We start from the raw sequence: 26,033 nt of genomic DNA on the forward strand, positions 1-26,033 counted from the left end.
CTTTATGACTTAAGTCGATGTTTTAAGTCTAGATTTGAGCTTTGGACAATAGGTCTTAAGTGATAAAGTACTTAATGGAGAAGTAAGAACAGGCTAGCATACGTTGGGCGTACCTGGCTTGGCATACTAGACTTGAATCGTGTACGTTGGGCGTACGCAGCCAGTCTTGGGCTTTAACTTTCGTTGAAATTTGTTGACCATTGACTTTTGACCAAGTTTGACTTTGGGTCAAACTTGAGGATTTTGGACTTTAATTAATATTTTTTCTGGTTCTGGTGTTAGTGGATTCACGGGTGCAAGCAGTGCGGAAAAAGGGATCGTATCGCTGTGTTTCAGAGTTCTTCGATTCAGGTGAGTTTTCCTCACTGTTCTTATGGGTCGAAGGCACCAATGTCGGCCCATTAGTTTATGTATCCTGGTATAGAGGATGTAGCTATGTAGTAGTGATCTGTTAGATCTATATCCCGGTTATAGTATATTGTTATGCGGTAGTGATCTGTAGTTCTGCCTGTTTTTCTGTTGACTGGTTATATGATTATCTGTTGCTGGATATATGTTATTTGTTATGTATATGTCGACATGGTATGGTGGGGTTGAGACTACATTGCTTTGTGTTGTCAGTTAACAGACCGAGGCATTCCAACCGAGAGGTTGTGGGCCAGGGCATTCCAACCATAAGGTTGTGAGCCAGGGCATTCCAACCATAAGGTTGTGAGCCAGGGCATTCCAACCATAAGGTTGTGGGCCATGGGTAATCCAACTAGGAGGTTGTGGGCCATAAGGCTGTGGGCCATGGGTAATCCAACCACGAGGTTGTGGACCCATTATGTATTGGGCAAGCCAACCGAAAGGTGTGGGTCGGGGCATTCCAACTGTAAGGTTATGAGCCAGGGGTAATCGAACTAGGAGGTTATGGACCCAATATTTGTTTGGTTGTATGTTTGTGTGGTGTTACTTTGGGGAACTCACTAAGCTTCGTGCTTACAGTTGTTTGTTATGCTTTTCAGATTCTTCAGATGATCGGGGCAAGGCGAAGTCGTGATCGTGCACATCCTTCGAGTTTTATGTTATTTGGATTTTGAGATAGTATGATTTTTGTCTATCACTTTCGAGACAATGTTTTGTAAAAAAATATGGTCATTGGGTTGATTTTGGAAAATGAAAATTTTATTCTGATTTTTGAGATGTTACACCTATCAAAACATGCAAGGTGAAAACTTAGCCTACACACTAAATCCAACAATCTTGACCAAAAGTCAACCAAGGTCAACAAGTCAACGGTCAAAGTCAAAGCCAACAGTCAATGATATAAACCATTGAACCTCATGTCGTGACCAACCCTTGGTCACGTCGTGAGAACACACTCAACCTAATTTCACCTCGTCTCGCTCCAACTCAGCCAACTCGGTCACGAACAACCCATTCAGCAAGCATTATGATATGAACCCTCATTGGTTACATCGTGATCATAACATGACAATATAATCGTGGAATTCTCCTCGGTCACGTCGTGACATCCTCAATGTCACGTCATGACCACAGTCTAAGACAACCACTTAAGGATTTGAGCCCTTTATCCATTAAGTCTTTAACTCCAACTTTCCAGAAAGCTATTAGGGACTCCAAAGGCTCATAAAAGTGTCAACTTTATGGACATGCATGCTCCATGAATGTCCTCAACCCAACCTAGGTCATAGGGCAAGAAAATAACCAAAAACCCATGCAAGTTCCTCAATCCATAACCAATGTAGGGCACCAAGGAGTCAAAGGCATGATTTTTGGGAAAAATCATGTGTCACGACATGACAATAAGGTGGCCACGACATGACGAGCCAAATCAAGAACGCATGCATTTGATGAGTACCACGATGTGGCAGTAGTATTGTCACGACGTGGCATCTGTTCTGGCCCAAGCCCATGATCTTTTAGGGTTTCCTTCGTATTTAAACCCCATTAACCTGAACCTAGGGTCCCTTATCAGCCTCCATCACCCTCATACCCATAAACTCGTACCCTAAACCCTCTTGGTGGTTCTTGGCTCATTTTGGTGTTTTTGGTAGCTTGAAAAAGTATAAGAAGGTGTTTAGTGTGTTGATCCAACAATGAAGCATCAACATCATCATCCTCTTGTGCATTCTATGGACTCTTGTAAGTGTTCATGATCCAAGCTTATTGTTCCAAGTTTCTAGATCTAGGTTTCTTGTCCCATTTCTTCAAAAATGTGGAAGTTTGGATGGAAGGATTCCATAATGTTGGCAACTTTATGGATCCTTGAGGTCCCTTTGGGGTTATATGTTGTAGATTTATGGTTCCTTGGAGTTTTTGGTCTCATATTCAAACTTTGATCTCATTTTCTCGTGATTATGACCTAAATTGGGAAGGGCATGCATTGGAAATGCATGTCCATAAAGCTGCGATTTTAATGGTCCATCAGGTGTAGGAAACACTTCTGGAATCTTTGGGAAAATGGCTTTTATGATTAAGTGCTTAATGGTTGAGTCATACCTTAAGTTGCCAATAGGACCTAAGTTTTGAGATATTGGTGTATGGGTATGTCCTAAGGGATAAAGTTTGAAACTTAAACTTAATCCATCAGGACCTTGGGAAAAAGTAGATCTGTTTTGGAGCCCTTGGTGTGGTGGGAACATCTTAATGCATTAAGCTGCTGAAGATCCAGTTCCCACGGTGTGACACTTTGTTCGCCACGACGTGGCGACTGGAGTGAGACCCGACTATTTTGTCATCTTGCTGCCACGACGTGGCCAATGGAAGGTCACGACGTGGCAACTCGCTGAAGTGATTTTGGCTGTTTGACTTTAGACCGTTGATTTTGACTTGTTGACCTGGGTTGACTTTTGGTCAAGATTGCTGGTTTTAGTGTGTAGACTAAGGTTGGACCTTGGTTGTTTTGATAGGAGTGTTGTAGCATTTTTTGCGGGGCCTTGAGATGTGGTTTAGTTGGTTTCGTAAGACATATGAGTCTTCTCACTATACTATGTAGGATGTTAACTGTCTTTGTAACTCTTACATTATGTGTTGGGCTGGGCCCATTGGTAGGCATATTAGGCTGGGCCTACTGATATATTGGGGCTGGGCCCATTTGTATGCTGGGATGAGCCCATTGATATGTGGGGCTGGGATCAAGATGTGGGTTGGGTTCGATGATATGTATGGTATGTGGTATTTTAATTTGGGAACTCACTAAGTTTTATGCTTACAGTTTGTGGTTTAAACATTTTCAGGTACTTCCAGTTCCAGAGGGAAGGGCCCGACTTGACTACACAACATCCCCTGATGGATTTTTCCGCACTGACTATGTTTGTTTTACTCTGATACTTAGAAAATACAATTCACTCTGATTGGTTTTGGAACAAATGGTTTGTATGGAATTAATGGTTTAAAAATAAAAATTTTTGTTGGTATTTTTGGGATGTTACAGGAATGCAAATAATAAGTGCATGGGGAATCTAAGCAAATTAAATACTTGATATCTATGTATTAGCTGAAAGTAAATAAGTACTCACATGGCTTAGGTGAATAAATGGTGATTTCGACAGAGCTTCACCCAATACCTTTAGTTTTTCCTTTGACGCGACCTAGGTATGATTTATACCAAGTCTTAGTCTAATATTCATGACAACTAAAGATAGTCTAGATTCCTCACTAATTCCAATGTCTACATCAAGATCTATCAAGTAAGGAATAACCAGGTAGGATCATATCAGAGGTAGTGTGGTCCGTTTGGTGTAGAGAGTATATGATTTGGAAATCTCACTTTAAACACCTCACTAAATACAACCTAAACATTGTCCGCGTAAGTAGACCAATCAGTATAATGACTTGGAATCACTGATAAATCTTATTTATAGGTTCATAATAACGACTTATGACTATAAATATGAGTTACACTGAAAGCAAAAGAGTGTAGCTTAACTTACAAAGGTTTTAGCGAAAATCAGGAAAACGTGCAGATATAACTTCGAAATCGAAAGCTTCTATTTGACGGACGCCTAGACCCCTCAGAACTTGCTAAATATCCTAAGGAACCTCAAAAAAAGCCAGACTTCAGCATGAAAATAATTCCAGATAGAAATAGGAGTGAAATTGGTGTGAAATGAAAGCAAAATCGGAGGGGTATATATACTACTAGGGGGAGCGCGCCATGCCCTTGAGTCTTGCTGGCTCCTGTGGTTGTTTGCCACGTGTCGCGATCTGATTCAGCCACCCGTCCCCCTTATAGAACGTGCCACGTGTTACTACATGGTGGTGCCACATGTTATAATCTTGTGGAGGCACGTCAACGTGTCTCTTGGAGGAGTGAGTTGCCGGCCTTGCCACATGGCGCACTCCGGTGCTGTCACGTCACCAACACAACACAAACGGTTTCTCGCAGATCTTCAGACGGCCATAACTTTCGCATAAAAACTCCATTTTCGATGTTCTTTATATCCCTGAAATACTTTCAACGAGATCTAAAACTTTCGTTAAGGTCTTAACATCGAATTTTTGCTCTAAAAAAATTCATAGTTAGACCGGTTTAGACTGTTAAAGTCCGTGCGAAATTCATAACTCCTTCATACGAACTCCGTTCTCGACTGTCTTTATATCAACAACTTAATATTTACGATATTTTCAACTTTTGTTTAGATTGTTTCGACTAACAGTCAACCGATCTTAATTTCGATTTTTGTGTCGCACACTATTACGACTTTCGTTTAGATTACTTAGGCTAACAAGTAATTTATAAAAATTTCACTTTTTACGATACACAGAGTCGTGTTAGTTTAATCGCGAAACTTCGAAGAAGCATAACTTCTTCATACGAAGTCGAATTTAAGCTTTCTTTATATGTACGAAATCCTTGTCACATATACTACAACTTTGGTTAAATTATTTATCATAATAATCTCCTATCAAAAAGTCATTTTTAACGTTTATTATATCTTAATTGACTAGCCCGAATCTACAGGTGTTACAATATTTAAAATTTCCATGGTATTCAAGCAACTCGGGAAATGAAATACAACAATAATCATGTTTTTTATTAGAGAAAATTGGAAGAATATGATGATTTAGTGAGTACACAAAACTTACATGAAAGTTGTAAAGATCTTGCACCTCAGCTTCACCATCATCGTCAATGATGACGACCTACCAAACCTGGAGTTTTAGAAATCTGGAACTCAATCGATTTACAAAGAGCTGAGAGGGTGAGATAGAAATTGAATGCAAAGAATTTTCGGAGAAGTAGTTCCGATTAGATAACAATCCTAGACATGTCTAACAAAATCAATAGAAGAGAGGAAGATGATGGCTTCAACGGGTGTCAAATGAGGTACGCATGTGAAGAATAGACTATAAAGGCAAAATACGATCTAAAAACGAAGGTGGTGGGAAACAGGTGGAAGGTCTTGGATTGAAGGGCAATGTTGGTGTCTTTACACCTGGAAAAACAAAGCAAATAGAATGAATATCAGACGATGACCATCAAACAAATCAACTCCAACCCAGCCAAGAGACGCAAAATCAGAAAACGCCAATACCAATACCTGTTACTGTTCATCAATAACGCGTGCATTAATATATTTATATAATCTCAACTAATAAAAAGATAATAATTTTTTAATTTTCTTTTTATGTCGTGATCTGATCACAAGAGAAAATGATAGAGAAGTACACATTTGAGTATTCGAGTATCATTCCACACTTTTCTCACGGAAGTTGATCTAGATAAAATTGCGAAATGGTTGGGCACCAAAATAGTTACTTTTAAAGTTAGAGTACTATAAAAGTAGAAATTTCAAAGTACAAGGTCTCAAAGTGAACATCGGTATTCATCAAGAAAGGTCTCAAGGTCTCCGTCTCCTCTATCTCTAATAAAGGCAGAAGCTTCACCGCTCACCTCCGTCACTTCTTCCAGGCGATTCGCCGCCGTGTTCTCCGGAATCAGAGGCCATGTGGAGAAGTAGAAACTCACTGAGTCGATTCACTCAACTCGCCACCTCCTCCTCGTCCAAGTTCAATTGCCATCTAAACCTTCAACCAAATTGTCTTCGCCTGTTGCAAATCTCCGACGTTGACCACGGGTATGGATTATTCAGTAGATCCACCTCCACCGCCGTGGGCCCATCTTCCGGTTCAGGGAAACTAGGTATTGCGGGACTCGATCGGGTCCGGGCGATGGGGTCGACTGCTGAAATCGTCGATGCGACAACGTTAGGGGCAAGGGAGGTTGTTGATATGGCAAGACATTATGGTCGGTGCTATTGGGAGCTTTCCAAAGCTAAGCTTAGGTTAGTTATAATTCCTTTTCTTTTTGGTATTTCTGCAACGCACCTTATCAATATGATTAACTTGATGTTCACTAGATTCGTGATTCGTAATTCTTATGATTAATAGGGTCAATATGACTACTGTTACAAAAGTGATTAATTCCTTGTATTAGTATGAACTTGTATATAGGTGCTGCGAATTGTATGTTTTCTAGGTGCGTGATTTGATTTTTTTGGTCCAGTTATGGTGGTTCTATTGATTTGCTCGTGATGATAAGCATGTGAACATTATTCCTATCATAGTCTAAGAATTAGAACTTTAGTTTTGTTTCTATGAAAAATTAGAAGTCTTCCACGGATGAATGTCATGTCATTTGCAGCTATTAATAATGGTTGAGACTGAATGACATATGGGAGTGACATCAACGATATTAATATTGGAAAGTTAGAGATCTTTAGAAGCCACTGTGAAGATGAAGCTTGAACAAATAAATATCTTTCATCAGACCAAAAAGAATGATAGAAAATAAACAAAACAAAAGTGGAAGTATTGAACATAACAAAAGAGTTTATGACCTATTTGCATATGTTTTTTCTTAGAGTTTAACTTTTTAGTGGTTATAATAGATATTTATCTATGCATACTCTTTCCTTTCCAGTTATTAATATATGTTATATATCTTATCTGATTTCTGCATTATATATTTTTAGCATGCTGGTTGTTGCTACATCTGGAGCCGGTTATGTTCTTGGAAGCGGGAGTGCAGTTGACTTAGCAGGACTTTGTTACACGTGTGCAGGAACCATGATGGTGGCAGCATCTGCTAACACATTAAATCAGGTTTTTAGACATGTTTGTCATATTGTTCTTTTGTAGTTTCACTTTTAAATATGGGTTAATGACATAATGGCAACAAACTATTTTGAAATTCGCTTATTCAGTCACCAAAGTTCCAATTCTGTTCATTAGAGCCCCAAACATCATTTTTTTTTTTTTTTAATGTTGGCAACCAATCTGTTATAGATAAGATTTAATGATTTATGTTTGTGTCCTTATTCTTATCAAACCTTGTATTTGTGTATTAGGTATTTGAGGTTAAAAACGATGCATTAATGAATAGAACAATGAGAAGGCCATTACCTTCAGGCCGTCTTACTATTCCTCACGCAGTCACATGGGCAACGTCAATTGGTCTAGCTGGCACAGCTCTATTAGCAAGCCAGGTTGGAAATTAATTTTCATTTTATAAATTAACAAAAAATTATATTATATATATACTAAAATAAAAAAATTTACTGCAAGGTTTGTGCAGGCTAATTTATTGGCAGCTGGACTTGGAGCTTCAAATCTCTTTCTCTATGCATTCGTTTACACCCCATTGAAGCAAATACATCCTGTCAATACTTGGGTTGGAGCTGTTGTTGGTGCAATTCCCCCTCTTCTTGGGTAATTTTTTTATAGCAATGTACTTTCATTTCTTCCTATTATAACATTCTACTTTCAAATTACAATGATTTAATAACAAAAAAGATTGAAGTACTTATTTTTTAATTCTTTCTCTTTTGGTTTAAAGGTGGGCTGCAGCTTCTGGTGAGATTACAATGAATGGATTGATTCTTCCTGCAGCTTTGTATTTTTGGCAAATACCACATTTTATGGCCCTTGCTTATTTATGCCGTGATGACTATAAAGCTGGAGGGTATGTTATAATTTTTTTTTTTTTTTTGTTATCTTTAAGTAATGGATTTGAATTTTGAAATTAATTTCTTTTAAATATTCAGGTTTAAAATGTTCTCTCTTGCTGATCCATCGGGTAAAAGAACAGCTTTGGTGGCTTTGAGGAATTGCATATATCTGATTCCGTTGGGATACTTGGCTTATGATTGTAAGTTCTCTATGAAAGATGAAATATTACTAATTTAAGATTGATTTATATTTTCAGTCCCTGAATATAGATGATTTTTGCAATAATTTTGGTCCCCAAGTGTAGTTGATTTTTGCAACTTGGTCCCTAAGTATAGTTATTTTTTGCAACTTTGTCCCTGAGTATAGCTGATTTTTGCAACTTTGGTCCCTGAGTATAGTTGATTTTCCTAATTTTGGTCCCAATAAGTTTCTCTTGCAATTTTGGTCCATAGTTGAGGTTTTTGTAACATTCTGGTCCATGTTCCAAGTAAATGTTTATGAATACTTTTTGGTCCTTTTGTATAGTTGATATTTGCACATTAGGTCCCAAAAATATAGTTATATTACTTGCAGTAGGGACCAAAAACAATACAAAAACCTCAAATAAGGACCAAAATTGCAAGAGAGAACTTTTTTTGGACCAAAATTGCAAAAGTCGGCAATACCTCAAGGACTACAAAAATAATTTACTCTTAATTTTTTTTTTAGATTTTAAGCACTTAACATAAACCTGCGACATTACAATGGAAATGTGTGTCTAATATACACTTTACTTTAGCTCGTTCTTGTATACCAAGGGTAAAATGGTCATTTTGCAGGGGGTATAACTTCCGGATGGTTCTGTCTTGAATCAACCCTCCTGGCTCTAGCAATTAGTGGGACCGCAGTTTCATTTCTATTGAACCGGACAAAAACAAGTGCAAGAAGAATGTTCCATGCAAGTCTTCTTTATCTTCCGGTTTTCATGTCTGGCCTTATGTTTCACCGAATTTACGATGATCAACCACTAACCACAGAAAACACCAAGGACAAAATGGTCATTTCACATACCGAGCAGGAAACCAGAAATCCCGAAAGGGTAAAACAGACCCGGTCACGTCCACCGGTCGCATATGCATCGGTTGCCCCTTTCCCGTTTCTGCCCGTTCCTATATATTCATCTTGAGTTGTTATACTTATAATAATGAGATTATTGTAGAAAGGTTACATGTAAAATCATTTGGGTGCGGCTTTTTGTTTGTAAAATTGTGTGTTTTGGTGATAATTTGGGGTTTTGTTTTTATTTTAGGTTATGGGTGATGATTATCCCAAAATTTTGGCATCGATGTTTTGCCGATGAGAATGACAATAAATTTGTTGATGGTTTGCATGAAGATAAATGCCATTGTTAATTGTTTTGTTATTATGATGATGAATGATGATTGCCAATGTGGATGCCACATAGTCATAAAACAAGGAATTGGTTGTTTAATTTGTTTGAAAGTAGAAGTAACATCTCCTAAACCTATTGGGTTAGACACATTTTCAACATGATACATGAGGTGGAAACAAGTCAAACCTTTGGTCAGCTGCTTTATTTAATTATCGTAGGGTGTAATGTAAGTGCTAGTAATTTATAAAAAAATAATGCAAGACATAGATGTAAATGAATGCTTATTGTTTTAGTTTTAAAATGAAACTGTAAATACGTGTTAGTTATTTTAATTTTAACATTCTTAGAGCATTTTTAATTTTTAATGGTAGTTTTTTCAAAAGTTATTTTCTATTTGAAAACGCATTTGAAAAGCTTTTTATCATTGTAGATTTTTTTTTTCGTAAACTTTTGCGTTACAAACATTTATTATCCACTAACATTTTAATTTTCTTGCATTAGTTAATACTATATTTTATATCATAATAATATTTAGATGTTATATTTTTTAGTTAATCAATTGATTTAATAAATAAATAAAAATGAATATACTTTATCAAAAAATTTATATATTTTTAAAGTAGTTGTAAAAATTTAAAAATATCAATTATTATATAACATTTTGGTTACATAAGATTTTATCGTTTTTTAGTTTTATAATCTTTATAATTTCGGAAAAAATATCCGACAATGATAAATTATAAATTATATGAGAGGCTTAATAAAACATATAACATAGATAACTGATAAATTAGTTAAATTGATTTTTTTTAAAAAAAAAGGTTAAGTATTGAAGAATATATATCTCCTAAAAGCTTTTTATTAAATAAAAGTGAGTGTATAGATGATGCGAGAAAATAATAAATCTTTGTGAGGTTAATCATTAAAGATATACTTAATTAATAAAGATTACATATAAATTTATGTCATTTGATTATTTCATTTGGGGTTGGCTTTGTTTTATTTCAGTTTATATATATAACAAATAAATCAAGCTTAAAACTCAGTTTATCTAAGAGCCAAAAACCAAACTATTGATCTTCAAAATGAATCGATTTTTTTTATTGTTTTTATTGTTTTTTGTTTGTTTTTTTTTCACACTTATTGAGCTCAAGTAAGTCTTTTAGGACTTAAAAATAAATTGATGGACAAAATATGACATTAATCTTTTTGCGATTTTGGAGAGAGATTTTTATAGCAATAACACTGCCTGTTGAACTTTATCTTAATTTTATATATTTTGCAAAGGTATCAAATATTTACATTACGATGGTAATATTGTAAATCTTTAGATTTTAATTCTTTAAGACTATTTTTTTCGCCATTTATCTCCATTTCTGTGAATATAATGTGACCTTTAAAGGCCAAACACACCATTAGCGTTTTTACACAAAAAAGTAAAAAACATAAACTTCAAACATGCCAACTAAAAGTTGAGTGGTTTCAGGTTTGACACTTTGACCCACCTTAGGATCTTGTTTCTGAAAAGGAAAATGTGTTAAAATGGTTTCACAAGGATTTTAGGTTCTAACCTGTATAGATGAAACAATAGGGGTGAAAACGGCAATGACCACCCTTCTTTATTCTTTTTGTCTGTCCTTAAAAAATTAACATTTTTCCATTATAGAATAAATAATATATATTCCTAATTATTGTTACAATAAAGTGTGTGATATTGCTTTCGGCATGCAACATTCTTTTAAATATACTTTTTCATTTTAAATATCTTTAATAAATATCAAATATTCTTATGCATGTTAACTACGGTACTTCTTTGAACCTAAAGATGCCTTAATTGATTAATAATTTATTTTATTTAGAATATTTGTTTAATGTTCAAAAATTCAAAATATTATTTAATAAAACAAAACTACAAGATAGCAAGAATCTGCCCAAACAAAAGTTTTTTTTTTTTAACTGTATAACCGTTGGAAGTTAGAAAAAGAGGAAAACGAATGCATTGTCTTAGCTAGACATGAGAACTATTCTAGAATTTGCCCGGACTAAAAGACCCGAAAACCGATTGAGCCGAAATAAATAACTGGGAATTGGACCGCTACAGACTAAATCGATTCTGGTGCCAGTGCCGGTTTTAGTTCCAAAGACGTTTTTCGGCCCCATTGACCCATTTTCACTCCATTAAGTCATTTTGGCTTCGTTCCGATCCGGTTCGATGGAACTAGAACCGCTAGAATTGAGAAGTATATTAAGCTATTTGATGGAATCCCATTTAATGTATGATCAATCTGGTCAGGTGCTAGTTCCGATTCAGTCCAACCGATCCATTTGCTCCTCTCAGTTGTGATGGGGTGTGATTTGTGGGTGCCGCCTAGGGCGGCGCAGTGTTCTCGATGGGCACTGCTAGTCATGCTAGACACCGATGTCTAGCCAACGAAGTATACCACATACTTTGAAGGAAAAGAATAAAAGTAAAGAAAAAGCTAACCGGAACAAGGGAAACTAGAGATGGATATGCATCAGTTTTAGGCTTTTAGCAATAAGATTATAGGCTCTCATGCTATTGATTATTTTAATTTTACAAAATTAGTTATGTTACAAATTTTACATGAAGTCGATGTCGATTAACTAGTTTAGAGTCCATAATCCTAGGATGTTCCCATTAGCATTAATCGGTTGAGACTTGAGAGTAGGGATTTCACTAGAATGAAAATTTCCAATAAAATTGGGAAATAGTTGATTTATTACAATTTAGGCATTGTGTGGTTTTCTTTTTACGAATTGACACAATATCTACCGGATAGTTTTTATAGAGCAAAACACCGTTCCTAGGAATGAAAAGATGGCGAAACCCTAAACCGGTCCTCTCCTCTCGCTGATACTCACAGAGTGTTCGTTCTGTGATTTTCTTACGATTGGCAAATGGCTTCTCTTGCATTTTCTTCTGGACATCTCGCAGCTGCCTACAAATTTCGATATGCTATCCCTGCGAGAAATGCCTCAGTTGTGAGTTTCGATTCTCAATTGTATTTTTCAAAATTTCCCTCTAATACACATGCATGTCGTCGTAAGTGGTCTTATAGGTTCAAGTTTGTTTTCTGATTGCTCTTAGCTTTTGATTTTAAGATTGATTGTTGCGTTTGAGTAGTTTCAATATATGTTAATATGCATGCCCCCGCTCCTCTAGTATGTCCGCAAATTCGTGTACAAATTGCTAATAAAAATGGTTCTGGTTCTGTTTCCGTATATGCGTTCTTTGTTTATGTTAGGCGACGAAGTTTATTTGTTAAATAAGTGATTATTTTTTGTGATTTCAGTTTATGTTCCTTGAATTTTTATTCAAAGACTCTAAACTAGATAGAAGAAATGAAGGCATTCATTTAGGGTCAATCTAAATTTGTAGTTGCTTTGAAAGAATGGCTGTAATGCACATATTTATTAATTGATTGATAATGACATTTGATTGTATGAATATGAAAGTGTTCACTTTTTAGCTTGTAAATGGTAAGTGGAAATTTTGGATGGATCTCAGATTTGGAGAACATGAACAAAATTTCCCCAATCTTTCAGCTTCACTGAAATTACTAAATCCATGTAGTTCATGTGCAACTTTTATAACCATTGTACTTGACACCAGTTTGAAAAGGACCATAGTACTTGGATAAGTCCAAAAAACATAGTACAGTAAAATTGTGAATGTTTTTTCCCATATATTTTTGTGCCTAATTTGTTAATCAAAGTTGCACCAATCTTATGTTTACAACAAATCAATTGTATTGATTTGTACATAAGTTATTTTATTTATTGGCAATTCAATATGTATTTTGCATAATGTACCAGTTATCAACTAATTTCATTAAAATAGGTTGCAAACATTAGAAAGAATGAAAATGAAATTAGGTTGTGAGTTGTGAAGGAACAGATATGTTGAAAAGGATTGAAAACAAGTAATTTGAATTACTGGTTTTCTGAAATTAAATGATAGACAGTATTTAGTGAGGTTCATAGCTTGTTTATTTAGTGAACAATCCATCTAAAGTCGACAATCAAATCACAAAATTGATAGAACTAAATGTACAATTGTTTTTCTCAAAACAAAAGCTACACGTTAGTGTTGATTTTTCTCTATATATTCTTGTCATGACAAATACTTTGAATAAGACGTGCGTTGATTTTCTTAACGTATTTAATATTTATTGTCTTTCAAGTTTCAACATTATCTTTATTTTTGTACCTTCTTAAAGATTTGATACATATGTTAATAAAAATGTTTGATTAGTAACAAACATCTTTAACATTAATTAAATAAACAGAAATTTATTACTAAATTAGTATAACTTATTTTCTTGTAACCATAACATTGGATTAATTGTGATAATAAATTCAGCAGAAGAAGTAAAAGGGCAAAGTAGACAATTTTGAAAGGATTAGGCAAAAACGTTTGTACTTTTTCAAGGACAATTTCTTTCAGGACTTTGCAAGTGGTATGGTTATTTTGAAGCCAAGTGTCAAATATGATGCCATATGAAAGTTGCATATTAGTTACTTGTGTTATTCACTTATTCAATTAAATTTGATTAAAAATTTCAGCATTAGAAGTTGGGACAGAGTGGAATTTTTCAATTGTTTTTGGCAAAAATGTTACTAATTTTCAAGGACAATGTTTTCTAGGACTTTTGCAAGTGCAGTGGTTATTTTGAGAAACCAAGTGATAAGCACAAATGCACAATGCATAAAAAAGTTTCATATTAGTTACTTTGGTTGAATAATTTAATTGAGATTAGATTTGGGCCAAAATTGTCCACGTTTTCAAAGTACTATAATGTTTGTTGTAGTTTTTATATGTACCACGGCTTTTTGGTAGTTAAAGTCAAGTATAATTAGCAAACATGAATAAGATCTTTTGTTCGTTTAATACTTTAATTCGAATAATTTAACAATATATAAGAATGTCCTTTCTGGTCATTTTATCTATTGATCCTTCATCTAACCATTACCCAATTATTTGATTATTACAACTTTATACAGATCCAAACACTATCTTTAGTAGCTTGTTCTACCACAACTGATTATTTAATTCTGTTGTTTCACATCACATAATTATTTTCAAATCAACACCCCTTCAATGATACTTTCAAATCATTAGAAATACATTACTAATTATGTATATAAAGTTATAAACAATAAAGCTACATATGAATTAATCACATAAGTTTATTGTATTGAATTCAGAAATGCAGTTTGAAATTTGAAGGAAACGGGAAGCATGGTGTACAACAAACCCTAACAACCAACCAAAACCAACAAACTTTCCCTAAACTCTTCATTCCATACGAATTCCAAAGAGAGCCAATCAAAAAAGAAGAAACCCGACTTCGAGTATTTTCAGGAACTGCAAATCCCGCACTTTCTGAAGTACATACACTTTGTCTTTTTTTCTTCTTAATTTTAATTTCGTTTAATCTTCAAATATAATATTTATTAATTTTTATGACAGGAAATTGCAGCCTACATGGGTCTAGACCTAGGAGACATCAAAATAACACGGTTTGCAGACGGCGAAATATACGTTCAGTTACGTGAAAGTGTCCGAGGATGCGACGTGTTTCTTGTCCAACCAACTTGTCCCCCTGCCAATGAAAATCTCATGGAGCTTTTAGTCATGATTGATGCATGTCGCAGGGCATCTGCAAAAACTGTTACAGCTGTCATCCCGTATTTTGGATACGCAAGAGCTGATCGTAAGGTACACATTATTAACATAAAAAGTACAATCACATTTGCAGATATTAGACAATCGTTATGAACTTTATATAGAGTATAGTTGATTTTTGTAATTTTGGTCCCAAAAAGTTTTCTCTTGCAATTTTGGTCCTTATTTGATGTTTTTGGTCCCAAAAAGTAGTATGTCTATTTTTTGGGACCAAAATTGCAAAAATCAACCATATTCTAGGGACCAAAAGTAGTCATTTTACTTGGAACATGGAGCAAACATGTTACCACAAAGAAGGACAATAGTTACATTTACAAGTGAACTTATTGGGATCAAAATTGAAGGAAATCAACCAAAAATGCAATTTTTTCTGTTCGTACTATGACTATTTTTGGTCCCTGAATATAGCTGATTTTTGTAATTTTGGTCCCCAAAATCAAAATGATTTTGGGGCTAAAGTTGTAATTTACTTCTTTCTGTATTTATTTTCAGACTCAAGGGCGGGAGTCAATCGCGGCTAAACTTGTTGCGAATCTTATAACAGAAGCTGGGGCTGACCGTGTTCTTGCTTGTGATCTTCATTCTGGTCAATCTATAGGCTATTTTGATATTCCAGTTGACCATGTACATGGTCAGGTAAAATATAGTGGCGTTTATAGTTTTATGTAATTTGTGTTTTCTTTAAACATTTAATATCTATATTTTCTGCTAATTTGTTTATTGTTGAATGTTGATGAGTAGCCGGTGATACTTGATTACCTTGCCAGCAAGAGTATTTGTGCTGATGATTTGGTGGTGGTCTCCCCGGATGTTGGTGGGGTCGCTAGAGCTCGAGCTTTTGCTAAAAAATTATCCGATGCGCCGTTAGCAATTGTTGATAAACGGCGTCATGGGCACAATGTGGCAGAGGTAAACTATGTTATCTATTTTAAAAAATTAAAATTAAATAAAAAATGACCGTGTGGATGCCATGTCAGCACCACGTGGACGTGATGTGATTAAAAAATTGCCAAGTAGATGACACATCCATAGCCATAAGTTTAGGGGAGAACTCTGTTTGTCCATGTTATCACTTTTAGACTAAAGTTTCTCTCTTCTCCATAATAACCCAAACATTTTATTTTTGTTAGTTTATATTATTTATAATCAATTTTTATTATTTTTAAGGCTATAATAAATATAGAAAAACTTATTTTGGTTTAAAGAAGATAATTTTTTTTATCTGTTAGTTTATATTATTTATAATCAATTTTTATTATTTTTAAGGCTATAATAAATATAGAAAAACTTATTTTGGTTTACAAAAGATAGTTTTTTTATCGGTATTATTACTTTTTGCTTGTAAGATTATAAGAAATAGGGTAAATTACACGAATGGTCCATGTGGTTTGGGGGTAATTTGCATGTTTGGTGCTTAACTTTTTTTTATTTAACTCAGACAATCTTTAAAGTATGTTTTTGTTGCGTCTTTGGTCCCTATCAATCACAAAAAGACTATTTTACCCTCATCAGTTCTTTTTTAATTAATTAATTTTTTTATTTACTTATTAATTATTTAACCAATAAAGTAAATTAAAATAAAATTTAAAATTTTGGCTGTATTTTCTTTTATTTTATTTTTGAATAAAAAATCTAATTTATAACAAAGTTTTATTAACAAAAAAAAAAAAGAACAACCAATACATATGTGACATGTGGACCAGAGATCAGCGACACCCTCATCCAACCTAATACGAACCATGTTCCGTTGCTTTTCACATCAATTCATGATTGATTTCTTTTAATTAATATAGTAATGATTTTATATAATATATATTTAATTCTTTAAATAATTTAAATACTTTCAAATTCATCCCTTACACTTTTATAAAAGTTGTTTTTAATATCTTTTATTCATTAATATTTTAAGATATGTCAATATCAATATTATATTGTTTTAGACCCTTTTTTTATATTTATATAATTTTTGTTTATTAAGTGGTAAAAAAATCTATTTTTTTTTCAAAGTGGTTTGTCGTCTAATCACGATTTAAATAAAAAACAAATTATGTTAGCTACCTTCAATTTTTTAACATGTTAATATCGGCCTACCAACAATATCATATATAAAAAATGTTATTTTTATAGTGTAAAATATGAAAATCAAATAAACAACGAAGTTTTAGAAACTTGACCAAAACCTATCTTATTACCGTGTAGAAGTATATCATAATTTTTACTATATCTTTGATCTATAGATATATCATTGTAAAATATTTATAGAAAAATTGAAAATGAATATCATAAAAAATATAGTGATTGAGTAAACAACATAATTCTAATGTGAATATGGAATAAATCTTGCTTTCAGTTAGGTTACCTGTAATCATGGATTAAGGGTATAAATCTTGTTTGGGTATGAAATTTTTAGATTTAGGAGTATAGTATTAGGTGTGTTTTTTAATGTAAAAAGTAAGTTTTTAAATGTATAAATATATACTTTATACGTATAAATATGGTTTATAAATGTAGAAAATAAAATTTTTAAATGTATAAATATATTTTTTAAATGCATAAATATATATTTTATACGTATAAATATGTTTTTCAAATGTAAAAAAAGTATGTTTTTATGTATGTAAATATGTTTTTAAATAAAAAAATATGTATTATCCTGATAATATCAGCCTACAAAAAAATATTAAATATAAAAACTTATTTTCTATACCGTGTAAAATAGGGATAATTACTTAAAATAGTAATATATTTTTTTGATTTGTACACATTTGGTCATTGAGTTTTCTTTTTTTCATCCACATGTACCCTTTCAACTTTGCTTAACTGTACACATTTAGTTCTTATGACCGGCTACTCCAAGTAAACCGGAAAAAAATGACTTAAAAAGGTAGTATATTTCTTATATTGTACACATTTAGTCCTTAATATATTTTTTGTTGCAAATAAGTCCTTGTTTCTGTATCGGTTTTTTTAGGGTTTTCTTACGTCATCATATGCGGCACAATCATTAATAAGGTGTTCGGGGTTGTTCATGGTTATAGCCATCGTGGTCTCGGCTGCTTGGTTGCTTAGTTCTTGTGTTTTGCTAAGGTCTTGTGTTCTGAACGTCGTAGCTTATTCATACGATCACATATTTTAATGATCTTTATATCCATGAGTTCGTATTTGAGTCTACTACGATTTTTGTTTAGATTACTCCCGTTAAAAAGTAATATATTTTTACTTAGGATCTTTATATCCATGCGTTCTTGATGAACATACGTATGAACATTTTTTTTTTATAAAATCGTAATTAAAAATATATTGTTTTCTTAACCGGAGTAATCTAAACGAAAATTGTAATAGACTCGTATACAAACGTGCGGACGTAAAGATCGTTAAAATATGTGATCATATGAAGAAGTCATGATGTCCAGAACACAAGACCTAAGCCAAACCACAAGAACTAAGCAACCAAACAGCCGGGCTCGTGGTGGCCATAAGCATGAACAACCCCGAACATCTTATTATTAAATTTTATTGATAGACTCAAGAAAAAGCAGGCTCTGTTGTGTTGATAGACTTGATTATCGTCCTGATTTTTCATTTTCTATATTTATGACATCATGATGCAGGTAATGAATTTGATTGGTGATGTAAAGGGTAAAGTAGCAGTTATGGTGGATGACATGATCGACACTGCTGGTGAGATGAGATTATCAAACTCTTTTACTTAATAGTTGTTTGGAATATAATTATAATTATAATTATAATTATTATTATAGGTACAATCTCCAAAGGAGCAGCATTGTTACGTGACGAAGGTGCGAGGGAAGTTTACGCATGTTGTACACATGCACTTTTAAGGTACTTTTTTTATCATATATTTTTAGGTCTTACGACGAAAAAATATGTTAAAAATTTTAATTTTAATTTTTTGATGAAAAATTTAGTCCGCCTGCTGTTGAAAGATTATCGAGTGGTCTTTTTCAAGAGGTGATTATTACAGATACGATTCCGGTGTGTGAGAAAAACTCATTCCCGCAATTGACTATTTTATCCGTAGCAAATCTACTTGGAGAAGCAATCTGGCGTGTTCACGATGACTATGCTGTAAGTTATATATTTATTTTTATTCATTCTTTTTAATCAATTTTTTTAATATATATATATATATATATATATATATATATATATATATATATATTTTTTCACAGGGCTCTTTCGAACACTTTTCTAGTCTGGGTATCGACTGATATCAGACGACTTGTGTTGTTTTGTTGTGTAAATTTAATAATTTATTTGCGGAATTTAACTCAAAAAGTTGGTTTTTAAAACTTTGCAATTTTAGTTTTCCGCTGATGTGACTGATTTTCATTAATTAACCGAGTAAAGAAAGCTTGCTATTGCTATTGCTACACATGTAATTTTTAAAAGAATCTTTTATGGTCTCATTTAATGATATGAATTTATCATGCAACCAACTTTGTTGGCAATTTTCTACATAGTATTTAATGGTACTTGTACAGAGGATATTAACATTGGTAGTCGTTATGCTTTTTTTAATGGAATGCAACCAAGTTGTGTTGTATGAAAATGTAAGCATTTTTTCAAAGAGTTTTTTCAGGTTTTTATGTTATACACCTATTTGAAAAAAATGCTTACATTTCGTTATAAAATATATAATGGAAAACCAACAAATATGCTACGAGGCAAATGAAGAAAGTTGGATATCAATATGTTTGGCAGCCAACATGTTTGGTTGTTAGTACCATACCAATTAAATAGTTATGACATGTTAAAGGTACAAAATTTAAAATGTCATCTATATTACATATACATACACATTAGGTTATAACATGTATATTATACTTGATTGTAAAATAACATTGAAACTTTAAAAATCATAATGTTAATCATATAGTTGCAAAAAGTTGTTTTACAAGAAAGATAAATGTTGTCTATAATTATATAATTTTGTAAAATGGCTTGAAGATGTGAACATTATTGATCTTTATGTATAGATTAATGATACAACGATCATGTATACAATGAAATATAGCATTAAAAAAATTGGAAAAAAACATATAGAATTTAAGCAGATCCGAATGACTTCCTTAAATAATATGTTTCAATATTTGATGATTCTTAAGAGTTATATAGGTTAGGCATTTGACCTCAATTTAAGCATCTTTTCTTTTTCGAAAAGTGACTTTTGGGGGCAAATATGTTTTTTCAAATACAAATTTGAATGATTTGGATATAAATTTAGAATCAAGATGCTTCTGTGTTTTGTGCTAAACATGTGTTTAGTGTTGGTTATACTTAAATTTCAACCATTTGACCACTGATACTTTTGACTGCCACGTTTATTTAACTAGTAATAACAAATAAGAAATAATATCTAGTTTCGAATCTCGGTAGCATTTATACACAAACTGATAAGCAATCCAAATGAAATGAAAATTAACTAATTAAATATAGATATTGAAGAGAAAAATAGATAAAAAACCTAAATAACCCTAATGGAATCGAATTTGAAAATGTTCCATGGAAAGAAAGAAAGAATAAGTAGAAGCTTTTGAGAATCCTAAGGATTAATTTCACCATCTTTAGCTCCTATTAAACCAAAACCAATAAAGCTTGTTGATGTCTTTAAAACATAACTGTCAAAGTCTTAAACTATCATCAAGCCGATTTATACATAGTAGCAAAAAATCAATTATGGAATTAAATCAATAAAAAAAACATGAATCTTCTATTCTCAATTAAAATTAAAATTCATTAGCCTTTAATTCATTCAAAAAGAAAGCTATTATACCAAACAAATCAAGAAAGGTTCAAAGTCGTTATAAGAAGCCGACAAATCATGATGCGACTCCATAGTAGGAGATGACATGAAACACTTTGGTCAGATTTCAAAGCAGTGACATGTTTTGGAGTCTCTACGTCAAGAAACCTAAATTAAAACAATGAATTGAAAAAGCTAAAGAAGAACATTACTAACCTAAAATCGAAATTAACAACTTGAAAGTGCAAGTCTTCAATTTGTCTATGTCAACAGCAAATAAAGAGAAGAAAAAATGTAAATTAAAATCAATGGGTAAGGCAAACTATAACTAGAGAGATTGACAATAGGGTGATTTGGTAATCAAGACAAAAATTCTGGTCATTTGAATTCTGTTTTCTTAGCATGATTTTGGAAAGTGTCGGTTGTTCCATCTTTCTACAAAATCGTGCATGAAAAAAGATAGTGTTTTCAATTTTGCTATGATCAATTCTTTTTTTTATTTTTTTTATTTTAACAATCAATGGTTTGTAGCTCAAATATTAATTCAAAATATTATGCAAGATATCACACGGGTTGTCATACACTAAATTTATTGGATTCAATTTTTTGAGCGGGATTGATATAATGCATGACATGTGTACTTTTTCGAATGCATGTGAAAAAATATATAAATTATGAAAAAATAACATGTGGATATATATATATATATATATATATATATATATATATATATATATATATATATATATATATATATATAAACACACACGCGTAAGTTTTTTTTGAAAACCAAAAAATTTGTGCGAACTAGAGAACTACTAATCTAAACATCATTTTTCAAATTAAAACCAAAAATATTAACGAAACGTAGCGTTTAAACCATATCTAGGCTAAAAAAAAGATTTTATTTTACCGTTGTTTCTTTTTTTTTGACTGTTGATTCATATATATGCATGTCTGCATATTTATGAATCAACAGTCATATAGATCGCGAACGCAGATATAACTGCTGCTTCATATATATATATATATATATATATATATATATATATATATATATATATATATATATATATATATATATATATATTAGTGTTGTAAATATCGGCCTAGGTGGCCACCTAGGCACTAGACGGTCTGCAACTGATTACGATTAGAAGTGCTTGTAGGAAATTGGTCAATATCAGTCAAAATCGGGCTAGACGGTCCTCGGCGGTCCTTGGCGCTCCTAGACGAGAATAGTTTGAAATATTTAAATTTTCAAATGTTACACCAAAATTTATAAAATTTTAAAATTTTAAAATTTTAAATATTCAAAATTTTAAATATTCAAAATTTTAAATATTATAACAAGTATTTCAAATTTTAAAAATTTAAAAATTTTAAATTTTCAAATACTAATTTTCTTAGGATTCAAGGTTCTAAAAGATTTTTTTTTTTTGAAATTTTGACCTATTGTGCAATTTCACAAAAATGTAGGTTTAGCTTTTAAAAGAAATGAAATTAGAAAGAGAAAGTTTAAATTTGACTTATGAGTTATGTACGATAAAGAAGTTATTAGCATTTAATAAAGCTGTATAGTATGTTTGGTTACCAAATCTTCTAAGCTATTAAATGAACTAATGAAAGGTCGTTAGATTATATGACTAGTAACATCCTCATTATTCAAGTTTACAAAAAAAGTCATACCTTCAAAAACCATTCGAGGTATCGTTGTCTTCAAAGGCCTTTTGGCCTAACGGTAAAGAGTGATTCTTTTATTTGAGAGGTCATCTGTTCAAGTCTCGCTTCAAACATATGTGACAAAAAAAATTATCGTTGCCGCTTCGCGTAACCTCTACCAGTCATCTAATAAAAGGATTACTGTCATTTTCTATATTCTTTTAAAATCTCAATATTTGTCACGTAAAATGGGTTATCTTTGTACTTAATGTTTTCTATCTCCTCAACCATATCACCCAATCAACAGTACCACATAAAAAATTCTTAATGTCCGCAAGACTAATCAATGCGCTTAGTCAATATCACGACAGATTATAACATTATAGTCATAATTTATTTTAAATCAATCCTATATGGACAAACAATATTCTTATTGTGTGTTTCAACCTTTTGCTTTGTAATTGTATTGTAACTAGTAAAATTGTTAGTTTATAACTTTCTTTATCATATATACCGTTATTGGAAATGTATCACTCTATGAAGAAACAGAAGAAAGAGAAAACAACAATAACAATTTTCGTGGAGTCATTTTCATGTATTAAAAAAAAGACCAAGGGCCCATTTGATAGTTGATGTCTGAAAAAATATTGTCTGAGAATACCGACTGGAAAATAAACCATATTGTTTGATTGTACATCTGACTGAATATGTTGAATGATAAAAATGACAATTCAACCAGAAATATATGGTTTTGAGGTTTTTTGGAAAAGACATACCTTACCGGGAAAGACCCATTTTTTTGTGCAAATCATAAAGTTTTTCCAACCCTTTCAGCAAGAAAGATCTGTTTGGATCTGAAAAAATGTCTATCAAACAGGGCATAAGGATGAAAATTATTGATACCACTAGAATATATATACCAAATGGATGGTCTAAATGAAAAATAGATTGGTATGAATATGAAAGGCATGCAATTTTCCCAAATTAGAGGGATGATTTAAGTAATTTACTCTTTTTTTTTCTCTCTCTCTCTCTCTATATATATATATATATATATATATATATATATATATATATATATATATATATATATATATATATATATATATATATATATATCGGGAAAAGTTCAATAGAAATCTATCATTAATCAAGTAATCAATTCAAAACGTCTGAATTTCAAACGATCAATGACAAAAGGAAGATTATAGACTTTTACAATTGACGCAAATGCATCAGATTATAACAAAACTCACTTCATTTTTTTTGGTTTAATTTTTTTAAGCCATGTATTTTATCCAAAAAACCCGAATATACCATTGTTCATGATTTTTCGTCATCTTTCCACAGAGATCCATATTGATATATAAAAAATGATTTTTTTTTTCAAAAAAACCCACTGCATTTTCTTGTTTTTTGAAAAGTTAAGGTCTATTTTTTATCGAAAAAATCAATAAATATATCAAAATTCATATTTTTTTTGGTACACTTTAAACATAGTTTCATATTGATGTAAAAAAATCAAAATTTCAGTTTGAATTCACATTGTGAATCTGATTAGATTCACATGGTGAATCTGCTCAGATTCATAGTGTGATTAATAGTAAGTCAGATTAACATTGTGAATTCTGAAAACTAATTTATTGGTGGGATGTCAAGTTCACCAAACAAATTACACCATTTGCTTGCAAATAAAACGTAATATAATGGTAAAAAGGGGTATCGATCATCAGGGAAATGGTTGTAATAAATCACCGATGCAATTCAATAAAACTAGTGTAATAAAACTAACTAACTAGAATTAAACTACAAAGGGGGGTTATGTGATTGTTTGAAACCTAAAAGACTTGAATAACTAAAAAGCTTGCAATTAAGCAAGATGGTGAGATGCTCAAATATTAGAGAGAATTGGTCAACTAATGCAATTCAACACAATGAACATTTGTGTGTTTATCATTAGGATTCAATATGAAGCTTATCATTCATCCCAAATTGGTTATAGCAATAATGAAGCATGATATGCTAAGATTCCTCAAAGGTAGTATGGAGGTTCGGGAAGCCCACAACACACCTTCTTAATCAAAATCAAGGACTTAATTGAAGCAATTGAACCCAGGAAAGTTGATTAGCCTTAAGAATGAAGGAATCCCTAATTCTTGGAGGATGTCAATGCTTACACATCCATAAAGGAGTCATGATCCATAAGCTAGAGATGATTTCTACCATAAAAAAGCCCTTGTTCTAAGTAAATTCAATGATTCAATGCTAAACCAAAGAAATAAACCAACAATTGCTCATTCAAGTACTAAGCTCATGATCAAAGTATTAAACAAGCATAAGAAATATGAACCATAATCATAAAATAAGATAAATGACAATCAAGCATGAATCCCTCAAAACCCACAAATATCCAAGGGTTTTAGCCCAAGTCAACAAAAATGTAGAGATTACCCACTCATGGCAACAAGATAACAATCACAAAAGTGTTTTTGCATCAAGAAACTAACAATTACTAGAAGGATGAGAAAAATGTAGATCAAGCTCTCAAAAATTGACTCCAAGGTGCTCCAATGTTGTCCAATTCGAAGTATGGCTGCCAAACCTACCCCTCCCCCAAGGTAAATGATGAGCAAAATGACCAAAATGCCCCAAAGTGTGCAGTTGCGCCGGTACCCTCGCAAGTTTCTCGACTAAGACTCCACCCTCGCAAACGATGTTGGAATACTATTGGCTCTTTTTCTCCATTACTCCACCCCACTACTTAAGATTCCATTGGTCCCATCCACACCTCACATGATTCAAATTTGACCAATCATCTTCAAGCTTCAATGTAACATCCCGATGATAAGGTACTTCTAATTTTAACCCTATAATTTAATTATGTTGCATTTTGGTCCCTAAGTTCAAGAAGTGTGCAAAAGGAGCCCTAGTGGCATTTTTGTAAATACCTTGGGGGAGTACGCCATGCGTACGCGTGTACGTTGAGCGTACTAGGGCACACTCGAATACGCTGGGCGTACATCTTGTACGCGGGGCGTACTTGCCAGATATGGAAACCCTAATTTTTAGGGTTTAGCTCGTATTTAAACCCCATTATAGCCTCATTTCCCCTAACCTCATCAGCTACCTTTCTCTTAGATCGTTTTTGCAACCCAAATTTGCCTTGTGGAGCCATTCCAAGCTGAAGAGTGTGTGTTTTGTGCTTTGAAGACGAAGTAAGGGAGTAAGGATCACTTTGGAGGAATGAAGCACTTTGAATCTGGGATTTGTACCTCATTGGCAACCTTTTTAAAGTATAAATTTTGAAACTTTATCCCTCCATCATATAGATCTAGAAATGGGTGTTTTAATGATGCTTTTTGGTCCCAAAATGTTAGATATTAAGCATGGCATGTTCTTGACCAATTAAGCTGTCATTTCAGACCCTAGGAGGGGTCTTAAGTCATAAAAATGGAGTCCCAATGGTTGGTTTTGTCCCATGCATGTTATGGAGAGTCTTAAGGCTATAAGATGTTGGGTTTGTAAGGATTAAGCACTTATTGAGCATACAAGGTCATACAGTT

General features: G+C 32.7%; 2 protein-coding genes across 2 annotated transcripts; both read left to right on the forward strand.

The window, feature by feature from the left end:
• The first annotated feature begins 5,852 nt into the window (after nucleotides 1-5,852).
• On the forward strand, nucleotides 5,853-9,361 carry COX10 (cytochrome c oxidase 10). The gene is made up of 7 exons (XM_079042553.1): nucleotides 5,853-6,293; nucleotides 6,984-7,113; nucleotides 7,359-7,496; nucleotides 7,586-7,719; nucleotides 7,847-7,972; nucleotides 8,055-8,158; nucleotides 8,778-9,361. Exons 1-7 carry the CDS (start codon nucleotides 5,956-5,958, stop codon nucleotides 9,122-9,124), a joined length of 1,317 nt encoding a protein of 438 aa, XP_078898679.1. The 5' UTR covers nucleotides 5,853-5,955; the 3' UTR covers nucleotides 9,125-9,361.
• A 2,662-nt stretch (nucleotides 9,362-12,023) lies between these two features.
• Nucleotides 12,024-19,437, forward strand: LOC145105454 (ribose-phosphate pyrophosphokinase 1-like). The gene is made up of 9 exons (XM_079042554.1): nucleotides 12,024-12,334; nucleotides 14,561-14,743; nucleotides 14,826-15,074; nucleotides 15,534-15,677; nucleotides 15,783-15,950; nucleotides 18,653-18,722; nucleotides 18,803-18,884; nucleotides 18,971-19,130; nucleotides 19,235-19,437. Exons 1-9 carry the CDS (start codon nucleotides 12,251-12,253, stop codon nucleotides 19,271-19,273), a joined length of 1,179 nt encoding a protein of 392 aa, XP_078898680.1. The 5' UTR covers nucleotides 12,024-12,250; the 3' UTR covers nucleotides 19,274-19,437.
• Nucleotides 19,438-26,033: the final 6,596 nt, after the last annotated feature.

This window comes from Lactuca virosa, chromosome 4 (assembly GCF_052849685.1).
Source record: "Lactuca virosa cultivar CGN04683 chromosome 4, Lactuca_virosa_CGN04683_v6, whole genome shotgun sequence".
NCBI lineage: Eukaryota > Viridiplantae > Streptophyta > Magnoliopsida > Asterales > Asteraceae > Lactuca > Lactuca virosa.